Source organism: Chrysochloris asiatica, unplaced genomic scaffold (assembly GCF_000296735.1).
Source record: "Chrysochloris asiatica unplaced genomic scaffold, ChrAsi1.0 scaffold00007, whole genome shotgun sequence".
Lineage (NCBI taxonomy): Eukaryota > Metazoa > Chordata > Mammalia > Afrosoricida > Chrysochloridae > Chrysochloris > Chrysochloris asiatica.
The window spans coordinates 13,983,042-13,997,780 of record NW_006408525.1 but is presented as its reverse complement, the minus strand read 5'-3'; the positions used below and the strand labels follow the sequence as shown (position 1 = coordinate 13,997,780).

General features: G+C 46.6%; 1 protein-coding gene across 1 annotated transcript in view; it reads left to right on the top strand.

Moving 5' to 3' along the window:
* The window catches only part of PCTP (phosphatidylcholine transfer protein), a 39,312-nt gene extending 28,754 nt beyond the window's left edge, over positions 1-10,558 (top strand). The window contains exons 2-6 of the mRNA XM_006832407.1: positions 1,268-1,385; positions 5,524-5,603; positions 7,701-7,872; positions 8,769-8,836; positions 10,480-10,558. Of these exons, the coding sequence (XP_006832470.1) occupies positions 1,268-1,385; positions 5,524-5,603; positions 7,701-7,872; positions 8,769-8,836; positions 10,480-10,545 (504 nt within the window). The 3' untranslated portion in view covers positions 10,546-10,558. The remainder of the gene's footprint in view (positions 1-1,267; positions 1,386-5,523; positions 5,604-7,700; positions 7,873-8,768; positions 8,837-10,479) is intronic.
* Positions 10,559-14,739: the final 4,181 nt, after the last annotated feature.

Genomic DNA, 14,739 nt, shown 5'->3' with positions numbered 1-14,739 from the left:
TGTTTCACACAAGTTGTCTGAGCCCGGCAGATTCAAAAGTACGCATTTTTCTACAAGTTCCACTAGCTATAAGCCTTCAAACCTTTTAAATACTCTCTGTGGTTCCGAGTTTTGGAACTCTGCCCTGGATCTGCTTTCCCTGGTATTCTGTGGTATGGCTGACAGCGAACTTCACTGCACCTCTACCCTAACTGCCATCAAGCCCCTTCCTTGGTTTTTTATTTTATTGTTATTATTTTTTCCCTATCATCCAAGTTAACACATTATCTACCCTTGGAACCAAATTGACATAATGTCCTCCAGGTTCATTCATGGTATAATGTATTTCACAGATTCATTGTTATTCTTCAGTGTTGCGTAGTATTCCACTGTGTGTATGTACCAAAGTTTGTTTAGTCCTCTGTTGATGGCCACTTAGGCTGTCTCCATCTTTCTGCTATTGTGAAGAGTGCTGCGATGAACATGGGCATACATGTATCTATTCATGTCACTGCTCTTATTCCTTGAGGATGTATTCCAAGTAGAGCATCCTGTGGTTTTCCAATAGCAATTATAATAATATGCCTAATCCTTACACTGGTTTACAAAGCCCTTTGGGTCCGGCCCTAGCGGCCTCTCTGACGTCTGTTCCTGTCACTCTTGGCCTCACCCATAGTACTCCAGATCTCCTGACCCTCTTTCTTTGGAGCATGCCAGCCCATCAACCCAAGGACCTCTCCCTACCAGGACTGGGTATGTCTCATCTTCTCATGGCTGGCTCCTTCTTACGTTTTGAACAAGATGTTCTGATAAATGTTAATCTTACAGAGGTCTTACCTGACACCCATGTAACCCCACTTATCACATAACCCTTTTCAAAGGCTATTTAAATCTTCTAGATGTTTTTAAGTACCATTGAGTTGGTTCCAACCCATAGCAACACTGTATAGGGTTTCCAAGGAACAACTGGTGAGCTTGAACCACTGACCTTGTGGTTTAGACTGACATTGCAGGCCAGAGCATTAACCCACAGTGCCACATCTAGACGCAAGGTTTCTGGATAGTTCTAAGGCCAGTCCCTGAGCTTATCTCTGCTACTGAATATTAAGGTTCCTGAGAGGAGTGGCCTCATCTACTTTTCACCTTTGGTATCGCTAAGGTTACAAGACAGGTGCTCAGTACATATCGCCCAGACTCCATTCTCAGCCATTTTTCATATGCGTGTAAAGTCCAGCTTTCTCTCCAGTTGGGAACTAAGTGAGTGTTTGTACTCATTCTGTTTTTACAGCAGTCTGGGCTATATGAGTATAAAGTCTTTGGTGTCCTGGAGGATTGTCCACCAGCTCTACTTGCAGATATCTATATGGACTTAGACTACCGAAAAAAGTGGGACCAGTATGTTAAAGGTAAGTGACTGAAGCTGTGTGCCAGTGAGTCAATTCTAAGTGATAGTGAGTGACACTGTGTGATCCAGCAGAAACATCCCAGATGCTTCCCTCGGCCATAATCTTTACACGAGCAGATCACCAGCTCTTTTCTCCCATGAAGCCACTAGTGCGTTTGAACTGAAAACCATTTGGCTTAGCCATTGCATCACTAGGCTCCTTCAAGCTCAGTGATACCAACCTTTCTTTTTTTTCTAATCAGCTGAAAGTAGAATCCTTTCTTATTTATTCAAACGATTGTTACTGCTATGCTTTTATTCTCCCTTGCCTTCTGCCTTTGGAGCAGGTGTTTTTTGGGCTGGAGTTTCCTGACCCTTCTTAGATTTGGGAGGCCCACACTCCTGGCCTGTGGGTTTCTCTTTCTGGGCAGGTTTTCCTTCTTGCTTGCGGCAGTCACCTTCTCTCCTGGAACCTTTGCTATAGTTGTTGCTGCAGGTGTGGCAGTTGTTTTCTTGGGAGAAGCTTTCAGAAGAGCCTCCCTTTGAGGCTTTTCAACTTCATACTGTGTCTGTTCCTCATTTCCTTTGCCTTCCTGAGTTTAAAGCAATCAAAATCTGTCAGCTTTTTGGCTCTGGCTTCATACCTTCTTGGCCTACCTTGTGGTTGCTTATTTCATGTTGATATCTGCATTCTTCTGGCGGGTGCTGTGGGACCCTGAGGGTGAAATCGGTGAGTTGCATGTATTTGATAGATCTGGCCTGCCTCCATACTTGAGTGTTGCAAAGTCCATCAACAACAGTCTGATTCGATCAATAACATCGACAACCACAACCAGTTTCCCAGCGTGAGCCCCCTGGCCCACCTCCACGAAGCTCCTGAACACCAAGAAGGGCAAGGGAGCAGATGTAATACCTATTTTTATATTTGTTTCATTTTAAATTTATGCCATAAAAGTTTAAATCCTGAGCTGAAATGTACCATCACTGTTGCTTGGACTTGCTGCCTGCAGATATTCAGATCTGCTGTCTAGTTTGCTTTGAGAGGGACTTTACTCTCACGATTGTTATCCCATCTACTCAGGTGGTCATGGAAGGCATCTTGGAGGAGGTGGTATCTAAACTTGGTTTTGAACATCAAGGCAGAGTTTTCTAAATGGACAAAAATACATCTGTGTAAGGGCATGAGAGGGTGTGGGGGGGAGTAAGTGGTTTAAGGGCATTCCCAGCCAAGGGAGCAGTGTGAGTAAGTCAGCAAAGAATGAAATAGCATGCTGTGTTCAAAAAGGGTGAGAACTTGGGGCTGTGTGGTTGGTTAGAGTAGTGGACTTCAGAACTAGGACAAGAGGAGGGTTCAGATCCTGGAGGGTCTGATATGGCTTCTAGACTATGGGTTCCAGATTTTACCCGGTAAGTGATGGGAAGTTATGAAGGCATGAAATAGGGGGTCCTTCTGCAGCTGGGAGCTGAGACTGGGAAGAATGAAGAAGCTAACAAAGGGGCATGTAGCTTCTGAAAGGAAGACTCTTGCTTTCGTCGAGACTCTTGGTTGTTGCGAGTAAGAAAAAGCTAAGTGTGGAGCTTAAGAGAATAAAAGGAGTGTCCATGGGTTTCTGACTTCCTGGGCAGCTGCATCTGGAATTTAAATAATCTCACAGAGAACATCTTTCTTTTTCTACTCTTGAATCTGGTTTCTTCTATGTTGACTTAGTTCTCTAACAACAACGCTTGAACCCCATGATCCAGACTTACTGTCTACCATTGAAGTAACCCCAGGGAATGGAGAATTCTACTTTCCCCTGGTTTTGGTTGTTATCTGGTTTAGCTGCCATGATTCATGGCAATGGACCTGAATGCTGCCCAGACCTGTGCCTGCCCCAGGATTGTTTTCAGATCAGACTTTTGTGTTCCATCAGCTTTTCACTGGTTACTTTTCATAAGAAGATCGCCTGGCCTCTCGTCCCAGTTTGTCTTAGTCTGGAAGCTGCGCTGAAACTTGTTCAGCATTGTAGCAGCGTGTTAGCCTCCACTGACAGGAGGATGGCGGGCTACACATGAGGGCCACTGGCCAGGAATCGAACCACAGTCTTCCACATGGAAGGTGTGAATTCTAGGGCTGAACCATCACTGCCTCTTTGGGTTCTTAGTGTTTTTCCAAATACTCTTCCTGTTTATGGGGGATTGTGAGGCTTATCCGTACAGAGGAGAAGCCAAATCCTTGTTCTTTCAGGCTCTTCAGCAACCATGGTGCATCATGTGATACAGATTCCGTCAAGAAGAAGCACGTGTGTCTTCAGTTTAGAAAAGAGTGCTGTGAAGAAGCAGGCAGCATGCTTTACAGTCATGGCTTGGGCATCTGAGTTTGGAGGAAACAAGTGTTGAGCCTTTAGCGCTTGATACTTTTCGTCATGGGGTCTGGGCCGTGGGGCAGCATCACTTTGTCCTCTCTGGGATCCTGTGGCCCTCGTGGGTGTTCTGTGAGCTGCATCACTTTTCAGCAGTCACTTGCCAGGAGGACAAGCTGAGACCCTGGTGACATGCCATCCCTGGCCGCCTGGCTCAGTTTCCCAGCCCTGCAATCAGGACAGTCAGTCGACTTGAAGCATATAGCCAAGAAGTAGCGAAGGGGGATTGAAGGAACTTGAGATGCCGGCACTAGAAAGGGGGATTCAATTCTGAGTTATCATTGTTGTTGTTAAGTGCTGTCGAGTTGGTTCCGACTCACAGTGACCCTGAATATGGTGAGTTTGAACCACCAACCTTGTGGTTCAAACCGACCTTGCAGTCTAGTGCATTAGCCTGTGGTGCCACACCAGGACTCCCAATTCTGAGTAGCACGTGCTGCAGACACTCGCTCCTTTCCTTTTCTTCAAGCGCTGTGTTCAGCCTTTTGGGGCCCTAGTGGGCTGGCAAACTCTTTTAATCTATGGTTTGCTTCTAATGGATTTTCTTTCAAATGCTAAGTTAAATAATTTCTTTTTCCTCTCAGCATCTCCTCAGGGAGCTCCCTTGGTTACTTCAGCAGCTTGGACATGACTCTCTCTAAATGGTGAGATACAAGCGTACTCTCGGCTTGAGGCAAAGCCTGAGGTGGAGTGTATGCCACCCATTAACTTCCTTTGCTATCTCTCCCTGGTGGTGTAATGGATAAGTGCTCAGCTGTTAACCCAAAGGTCAGCGGTTCAAACCCACTAGCTCCTCTGATGGAGAAAGATGTGACTGTCTGCTTTTGTAAAGCTTTATAGCCCTGTAACCCTATGGGGCAGTTCTCTTCTGTCTTACAAAAGAGTTGGAATTGACTCTCCTCGATGGTAGTGGCTTTGGTTTCTTTGATGTCTCCCAGAAAGTTTGCTGTTTTCTACACATAACTCACTAGCCGCCCCTTGGAAACCGTTTACATGGTCGCTGTGAGTCAGAACTGACTTGATGGCACCTGAAAACAGCATGGAGAATTAAGAAAATGTAGACCCTCATTGAGGATCAGGGGTCCTTGGGTGGTGCAAGCACTTGGCTACTAAGGAAAGTTGATAGTTCGAATCCACACAGGGCTATCTTGAAGAAAAGCCTGGTAATCTTCTGAACTATCACAACCGTGAAAACTTCAGAGTACAGTTCGATTCTGCTATGCAAGGGCCCGAATCTGCTGACAGCAACTGGTAGCTGAGGAACAGCGTGAAGCAAGAAACTTGGGTTTAGTCACAGGTCTGCCACTGGCTAGCCTTTAGGAAGCTCACCGCGCCTCAGGAACCTGCCACTCAGATGTAAAGGGGCTGGACTGGTGACCCACCGTGGTCCCAGGCTAGGTGTAACCAATGTGTCAAAGCTGAAGGAGAAGAAAGGGCTTGGAAGCAAAGCTCTTGATACTCTGGTGACATCTGGTGGTAACCTTGATTTTAAAACTTCTGACAATTATTATTTGATGCCTTATGTTCTGAGAATCTTGTTTGTAATATAAGATGGGCAAATGTTGTTGGTGTGTTTCTCTCCCCACCCCCACCCCCATGTTTTTCTGTCCATTTGACCCTGGTCCTGATCAACAAGCTTTCAAGAAGGTAACAAATTGACCCACCTTTTTCTAGAATTTTAGGTTCATCATAAGTAAGCTGTTCGTTAAGTGAAGCCAAAGAGCTTCCCAGTGCATTAACACTTTCCTTCTCCTTTAGAACTCTATGAAAAAGAATGCGATGGTGAGACCGTGGTCTACTGGGAAGTGAAGTACCCTTTCCCCATGTCCAACAGAGATGTATCCTTTCTCAATAGGCACGCCATTCCTTGATTTCTGAGGGTTCCTGTATACCTTGGCCACTGTTGGATATAGGGTGGCTGTGGCTGTGGCCGTGTGCTGTGGAGTCAGTTCTGACTCACAGCGACCCTGCACAGGGTTTCCGAGGCTGTAAATCTTTACAGGGGCAGAACACCTCATCTTTCTCCCGTGGAACAGCTGGTAGTTTCGAACTGCTGACCTTGTGGTTAGTAGCCCGATTTGTAACCACTACGCTACCAGAGCTCCTTGGATGCAGGGTGGTAGAGCTAATTTTCTATCAGGTGCAGACAACGTTGTCTTTGATCTGCTAGAGCTGCTGCTTCTTAGAACGTGGCCTTTGGTCCTCGGAGTATGATTCCTGGGTCTGACCACATGGAGTATCTGTGATTGCGGTCACTGGGCTTGACATTGCTGAGCCACAGAACTTGGGACCTGGGAGAGTGTTTAGTATAGCTCCCTCAGTCAAGGACGTGGGAACCAGGGAGGTGAAATAATAATGGTATATAGGGCTGTGTGAGTTGGAGTTAACTCATTAACAGTGGGGTTGGGTTTGGGAAAGTGGTTGGTGGCAGAGCAGGGATCGGAACTGAGCCCCGTCCACATCCAGCTCTCTCCACCTCCCAGCCCATCTTAGCTGATCCCATCTGAACTGTTGCCTCTGGACACTGGAGTGTTTGGTGAAGCCTCGGGAAACGTGAGCGAGTTACAGGACCCGGTGGGTCAAGACTTGCGGCAAAGTAGTACATGTAGGAGGTTTGACAGCAGATAGCCAGCACTGATGGAGCCACATCTCTTCCCTGACTCGCTTAAGAACTCGATCCATAAACACAGTGGACAGTGGGGACAGTAGACAGTCCAGTGTCCATACAGCCCTGCAAGTACCGGAGTGAGGGCTGGGCCTCCCTCTCTCTAATATAGCATATGTTATACTTCTGCTTATAATAAGAAGTGCAGTTGTCTCACCTTTAATGTGACCTCTGTGGGGTTCTAGCCTTTTAATTTCTTCTAATGTGCTGCCCCAAATTCTAATATTTCAAAGTGTAACGAACACTTTAAGGACACCTAGTGGTGCAACAACAGGGCAGCTTGGCTGTTCACCAAAAGTGTGGCCCTTTGAATCTAACCAGGGATACTGTGGGAGAAAGATCTGGCGATCTGCTTCCCTCATGATGAAAGCCTAGGACACCCGATAGGGCAGCTCTGCTGTGAGGTGGGGTGAACACCTTAGAGCCGAGGCTTGTACAGCCGTGAAATTCCAGCCAGGTTTTAGAACCAGGTCTGCCTTCACTCTCAGGCTCCATAACTAGAATTGGGCTGGGAGAATGGACACAGGTTTCCCCAATCTTTTTGAGCCTCAGTTTTGCCCTCTGTAAGATGGGACTCTGATACTGACCCCACAAGGTGTAAGGAGCAAAATTGATGCTGTAGGTAGAACACGTCCTGTGCATTACAGTCAGGGCTGAATAAGTGGTCATACTGTCTCTTAGGATTTAATTTATGTTCCTGAGCCAGAGCAGTTGCTTTGCAAATGTTGATCAAGATGAAGTGTCTTTGTTATTCCTGGTGACCCAGTGTTAGCACAGAGAGGAGATCTGTCTGCTAAATATTAGAAGTATCCATCTACCCTCCTGGGACATGGGAGTGGCTGTCTCTTAGACCTAGAGGTGAGTGATTCAAGCTTTGGGATGAGGACAGGACAAAGAAGACAGGCATCATGATCTCCAATGCCCCCAAGAAGCCGGCAGGGCAAATAGTGCTCCTCCCTTGTCCTTCACAGGGAAACTGAGCCTCACAAATGTCCCTGACACATGTCTGATTGGAGAAAAAAGCTCTGGTTTCACTGCATAGTTGAAAGTAGCCAGAAAGCGCTCGCAGGTAGGTAACCATGCACTCAAATGATAACTCTAGGTGGTAGGAGGCACCATCTTGCAGTGTAAGTAGGGACACGGGGCAGATACTTGGAGTTCTGGTTCCAAGGACAAACAGCCAGGTGGGAGGCCAGAATCTTCCTGGTGCCTCAAGTTGACAGTGTTTTCTCTGTACGTCTGCAATGTCACGCCTTGACTGATAGTGCAGTATGTCTATGTGCGGCAGCGGCGAGAGCTGGAGTTGGAAGGGCAGAAGGTCTATGTGATCCTGGCCCAGAGCACCTCCGTGCCTCAGTTAGCTGAGAAATCTGGCGTGATCCGGGTGAAGCGCTACAAACAGAGTCTGGCCATTGAGAGTGATGGCAAGAAGGGGAGCAAAGGTAAAACCCGGAGTGCTTCTTGGGACCACCCACACAGGGACTGTGAGGAGGGGGAGGGTGTGAAATGGGAGACCCCTGGAGGTCAGAGAATGAATGCCATGGGGCACTAGACCAGGGACAGAGTTTCCTCCCAGGAGCATGGCCAGAGCCCCAGGTGGGTGTTGAAGTCTGGCTCAGACAATTCCTTACACACTTGCATTGTCCAGGTGAAATCAGACTTTCACAAGCAAACCAGAGGATTTAGAAATTCACTTCACGCTCGTCCTGGGGCTAGCCTCGGCTGGCTCCCATTCAGCACGGCTGCCAGACTCGGGACCTGCCTACCTGTGGCCCAGCCCCATGGGCCCTGGGCTACACCTGCTACACTGGCCTGAGGGCTTAGGTAAAATCTGTCACCTTGGCGAATGTACGTAACTTTTCTGAGTCTCTGTTTTGTCGTTGATAAAATGGGATTAATTTTACCAACTTCTTATGGTTGTTATGAAAACGATAAATGAGACTCTATCCAAGCATTTAGTTGTTGTTAAGTGTCATCAAGTTGGCCCAGACTTTTGGCAACCCTGTATAGGGTTTCCAAGGAGTGGCTGGTGAGTTTGAGCCACCGACCTTGCAGTTCAAACTGGCCTTATGGTTGAGTGTGACTACAAAGTCACACCAGTACTCCAAGCGTCTAGTGGCAGGTGTTTAAAAAACAGCAGCCTAGTATGGCTGTGCATTCAGAAATACTTGCCTGTAAATATGCTGTAAGATGAGCTGGAGGAGAAAAGTGTACCTGAATTAAGTTCTAACTCATGCGATGTTTTCTGGGTCTGAATATGCAGTTACGTAGTCGGTTGGTTGCTACAGTTTTCAAACAGTTTCTCCCCTTCTGAATTGTCCTTTCTTTTCCCCTCTAGTCTTCATGTATTACTTTGATAACCCGGGTGGCCAGATTCCGTCATGGCTCATTAACTGGGCCGCCAAGGTGAGATCCCAGGAGGCAGGTGGGGGCAGAGTGGCTTTGACAACTGTTGACTTAATCCCTGGCTGTCAGGCTGAAGAGATACTTTGTCTCTGGTGGAATGAGGCTCTTTTATGAAGCAGCTTGGTTTGAGTGACTGGGGTTGGAATTGGATTTGCCAACACCCAGGACTGAGGCTGGGACAAGAGACAGAGACTCCTTAGCTCAGAATGCCAGCCCCTCCCTTCTAGTGCACCGAGACCCCTCCGGAACCCCTCTCTGGAACCTCTGGACAATACATTTGCTCTTCATACAACAGTAATGCATTTTGGCCCTGTGCCTACTTATGGAGGAGACAGACTGCGTCCAAACCTGGGGGAGGACTCTAGGTTTTGCTGTCCTTTCCAGTAAGGGAGGGAACCGACATTAGAGCCTGAATCACCAGGGGTCTGGCATCCTGGGCTCACTTAGGTCCCTGGCGGTACAAATAGTTTGCACTTGTCTGCCAACATTGATATTGGCAGTTTAAACCCACCCGGCAACACTGAAGAAGAAAGACCTGGCGATCTGCTCCTGTAAAGATGGCAGCTGAGCCCAGACGTCTGTGGAGCAACGCTAGTGTGTCACCACGGAGTCAGCAGGAGTCACAGTCAGCTCGACGGCAACTAGTTTGTGTGCATTTTGTTCTTGTTTTTGTAAGTCCCTGGTAGTGCAAATGATTAACGAGCTCCAATGTTGAAAGATGGGAGCTAACTGGGTCTGGTGATCAAGTCCTCAAAAACCAACCACTGAAAACCCTAAGGTTCTGTGGACACACGTGCGGTCACCATGAGTGGTAACCAACTCCACAACAACTGGTCCGACCACAGGACCTACCTGTTGGCATGTTGGTACAGCAGATCCCTCAGGGGAGTGAAACGGATGTGAGTTTGAAACTCGACTGTGCTTCTAGCTGCCTGCAGTCAAGTCAAGCCACTTAATTTCTTCTTCTCTAAACATGAATATTACCAACTCCGTACAGCGGTGGCGGTGGCGGTGGTGGTGGTGGTGGGGGTGTGCTGCCTAGGGATTCTGAGGTTGTAAACCTTTATGGGAGCAGAAAGCCTCATCTTTCTCCTGAGGAACAGCTGGTAGTTTCAAACTGCTGACCTTGAGGTTAGCAGCCTGGCTCGTAACCACTACTCTAGCAGAGCTAGGAGTATTTAAAAGAAGATAGTGCTTGGGACAGAATTGCACAGTATCCAACACTAATACGTAATCCATAATAATATATCCTAACCCTCTCCTCCCAAATCCTTACCATTTTCTAAAGTCGGTGCAGCAAGTCCTCGCGTTTACATTCTTAGAAGAACCTTACAACCCAGCTCAAGGCCATTTCCTGTGTTTGCTTTTTCTTTTCAAGATATGTTGTCTCAAAACAGTCAGCTTTTTACTGCTAAAGACAAAATATGAAATGCTTGGCCCTGCCATCTGGTTTCACCTACGTCCCGTGTCTTACTTATTGTCACTTATTATCCCTGGTGACATTCTGTTGGAATGCAGTTGGGTGCCCTCTGGACTTCTTATTCCCAGAGCCATCTTTGTCACCACCCCCCGCCATGCCCTAAGGAGTCACGAGGGAGGGGCTGTGAGGACATACCACTGACAGAGTCTCTTTTCCTTTGCAGAATGGAGTCCCTAACTTCCTGAAGGACATGGCCAAAGCCTGTCACAACTACCTCAAGAAAACCTAAGGAAAGGCCTGGGCCTCAGTGTCTGTGGACGGATGTCTCTGGAAGTACCATGACCCACTGATGTCTAGCTCTCCCTTTGTCTTCAGAGCCGGCCTGCTCCACAGCATGTCCCCTCTGACTGTGTGTGATCCAGGGCGGCCGCCTGGCTTGCCCTTGGGCTTCCTTCCCCGCTTGCCCCACCCCAGGACCATTATTGAATATGGGTAGGATTAGGGAAACCTGTGCTTGTTTATTTTTAAAAAAGGGAAGTCTTCAATAGGGAACACAATCATTCCATTGTACCATTTTGAGGGGATGGATGGGTGGGGGATGAATACAAATGCCAAGAATGACCACTCGGGGCAAGCTGGCTCCTTGCCAGAATGTGATTTCTTACTGATGGAAGCTGCATCCAGTCAGAGCTGCTCTCCGTGCCCTGGGGCTGAAGGACTCACCTTTGCCTACTGCTCTGTTGGCTAGGTCAGGCTGGGTTCCGATTTGTCCCTATTAAGGTGTCAAACAACGTTGAAGAACATTTCAGGCCTGGCTGGGCACGTAGTGGGATGACCACTTTTCCTTATCATCCATGTCCCGGTTTCTGCCTTTCCAGTATGCCACTTGGTAAAGTCTGCCCCTGCTCTCTAGCTCTGCACCTGGCAGCTAGCAAAAGGTGCTTTGTGCCTTACATCGTGATACAGTGCCTTTGTATGCACTGAAAGGAATTTCCCTTCCGAGTGTTTGGTCATGTTGAAGGGATAATAATTCACCATTAGGGAGACTTGTTTTAATGACTTGGTTAACTCTGTACCTTTTTCTTAGGAAATCTACCTAAGTTGCCTACCTCTGACACCACCCTAAGGACTTTCTGTTGCCTCTTATTTTCTCCTGACTTTTGATAGGGATAGAGATTCTGTGGCCAAAGGCATAGCCTGGTGATCTCAGGGAGAAAAATCTAACCAGTGTGTGAAGGTACCAAATCTCAGTGCATGGACATAGAAGCTCAGGACATAAAGCCACAAGGAGGGAGCTTATTATATTGCAATACCTCCAACTGTATGATTTCTCTCTAGGAAGGAAAGTGGATTCTGTAAAGAAGAAATACAGACAACTTACACTTGGCATTTTGCCACTTCCTCCAAGTTCTTTTTGTTAAACTGTTCAGTGTAAGATCTCTTTTGTTTGCACGATATCCATCCTAACTCAAGAGAATGTAAGCATTATTTTTGTACACACATCCATGGAAGGCCAGTATAGTGGGGCCTCAGGTAGGGGTTGATATAAGTGCTCAAACCATGTTATAAGATTTAACTCTGTTCTGAAAGTTATCCTTGATATTGGTCTGCATTTGGTGGCTGGATGGCTGCTGATTACAGTAGTTCAGCCTATATCTTCCCAGGCTCATGCCAAGTAAAAACAACAGTCTGCTTGCCTTGTAGGTCCTGTACCACTCCCCTGTGATTTTGTGTAAACTGTATGTCTGTCCTGCCTCAGACATGGCCGTTGTCATAGATAGAAATGCGCAACTAAGTAAATTCCTCATACATAGGTAATTTTCAGTAACGTAGCTGGAATTTAATTTTAGATTAAAATTAAATGCCTCCTGTTCTAGAAGTCAACTAGAAATGTTAGGTACAGACTCTTTTTGTGGGGTGGGGGTGGATGTGGAGGGACATTAGCACCGAGAGAGTACAGTCTACAAACTCCTCCTGAGCCAATAGTAGCTGCCCGAGGTACAAACCTGTGGAACTAAATGTCTAGGGCAGCACCTGGTTCTTCAGGTGTGTCTTCCTTCGTGGATTGATGTTATTATCTGGAATTTAAAGTAAACATGTGTCATACTGCTAGCATTTTGTTTTACTTATTTTTGCTATGTCTGTCTTTCTCAAAGGACCCTTGGTGGAGCTGTGGTTAAAGAGCTTGATTGCTAACTGAAAAGTTGGCAGTTCGAACCTACTAGCTGCTCTGCAGCAGAAAGACGCAGCAGTCTATAGACTTGGAAACCCTTTGAACCAGTTCTGTTCTACTATAGGACCAAGCTCAATGCCTGTGGGTTTGATTTTGTGTACACATGTTTCTTAATTATAAGCTTTTTGTGATTTGCGATCATTTCTTTTCCTTGGTTACTGCTAAAGTAAGCACGGGACTGCTAGCTTCAATGGTGTCAATTTGAGCCCACTTGGAAGCGTCTTGGAGGACAGCTTTAGTGATCTGTTTCTGAAAGGTCCCCGCCCTGAAACCCTGTGTTGTTGTTAGATGCAGTGACCCTGTGCACAATAGAGTGAAGCACTGCGTGGTCCTGTGTCATCCTCACAGATGTCACGCTTGAACCCATGATTGTCGCCACGGTGCCATTCCATCTTGTTTTGGAGCTTTCTCTTTTTTGCTGACTCTCCTCTTTTCCAAGCATGGTGTTCTTCTTCAGAGATTGGTTCTTTCTGACAGCATGACCAAAGAATCCGAGACGAAGTCTTGGCATCTATGCTTCTAAGAAGCTATCTGGCTATCCTTCTAAGACAGATTTGTTTGTTCTTCTGGCATTTCACGGTATGGTGAATTTTCTTTGCCAACACCACAATTCCCATGCATTAATTCTTCTACGTCCTTCCTTATCCATTTTCCAGCTTTCACATGCAGATGAAGCAATTGAAACTATCATATTTTGGGTCAAGTGTACTTTAATCCTCAAAGGGACACATCTTTGCTCTTGAACACTTTAAAGAGGGCTCTTGCAGCAGATTTGTCCAATATGACTAGTTCTACTCTGCACACATGAGGTCCCCAGGAGTCAGAATCAACTCCAACAAGGGCAATGCATAGTGGACATCGCAGATGTTGGCTAAAGGAGTCAGTGATCTAGAGAGAATTGGCTGACTGACCCTAATCTAGAAGATTAAACCATTCCAGATATGGAGACTCATTCCCCAACAATTCAGGCCACATTATTCCCATCAAGGCATGTTTTTGGGGTTCTAGATTCCCCAGGTCCCCATTGGCTTTTTCTGCAAAGTCCCAAGTTCCTATCTAGTGAAGGCTGTATTTTTTGGCGTGGCTGCAGGTTATATTTAATGTCACAGAAACGCTGCCTTCTGAACTGGGTCTAGTTGAGCAATGAGCTAGGATTTCAGTTGAAATTTAATGCCACATTTTTTTCCCACAGGAGAGTTAGTCACACTGCTTAACAATTTAAAGTTAGTGGCCACCTTGGCACTGAGAAGTTACAGCAGAAGGTCACTTCCCTTGAAAATGTTCCTATTTCATGTGCATTCTGGCATGACTCCCTGACTGAGATTCCTCGCCCGAGTCCCTGTCTGTAATGCCTGCCCTTCCAACATCCTGCTTCCCAGCTGGATTGGGAAGAGACAAAGCAGGAAGCGCCCATTTGGTTCTCACGTTTCTGGTAGCACCACCCAGTTGGCTCAGGGAATTACCTTTAAAAGCATTGAGGTACCTGGAGTCCATCCGTGAAAGGTGCTAGACACAGTGGTTCTTGGGATGCCCGAGATAGCCTTGGTCTCTGCCCTCCAGGAGCTTACAGTCCAGTGAAGAAGACAGTGGACATCCTGTTGGAACGGTGATGAGTGGGAAGAAAGTGAAATAAAGGGAACTTGAACTTTTACATCCGGGGCATTAGCCAAGTTGGAGGATCAAGAGAACAAACCAACAATATAGGAAGGTGTCATAAAAGTTACTCATATTGCTAATTGCTTGTATGTTTAAAGAGTGGCTTCTGAGGTGGTCTGTTAGGCCTGTGAAATTCAAGGCAGAGAGGTTAGTTCAGAAGGCTATGGCAACTGTTTTTTGGGATTCCAAAGGGATAATCTTGGTAGATTTCCTCAATGACACAGGATGACCACAGGGGCTTATTAAGAAGAAGTTTTAAGAACACTGAACACTGCATTGGTGAGGAAAAGGCCAGTGAATGTTATTCTATAACAACAGTGTGCCTGCTCAGTCTCTGAGGGTATCAAGTGCTGGCCTATGAAAATTTTATTGGGAAACCTTACTCCATCCACTCTACAGCCATGATAGTGTCCCATTCACACTTGTTTTTGTTCCCCAAACACAAAGGACATTGAAAAGAAACACAATTTGTGTCCCTTGAGGATGCCAAAGCTGCCATTTTGATGAGGTGCAAACTGAAGATTGCAGAGGGGTTGTTGTTGTTGTTATGTGCCATGGAGTCGGTTCTGACTCATAGCGACCCTGTACAGGGTT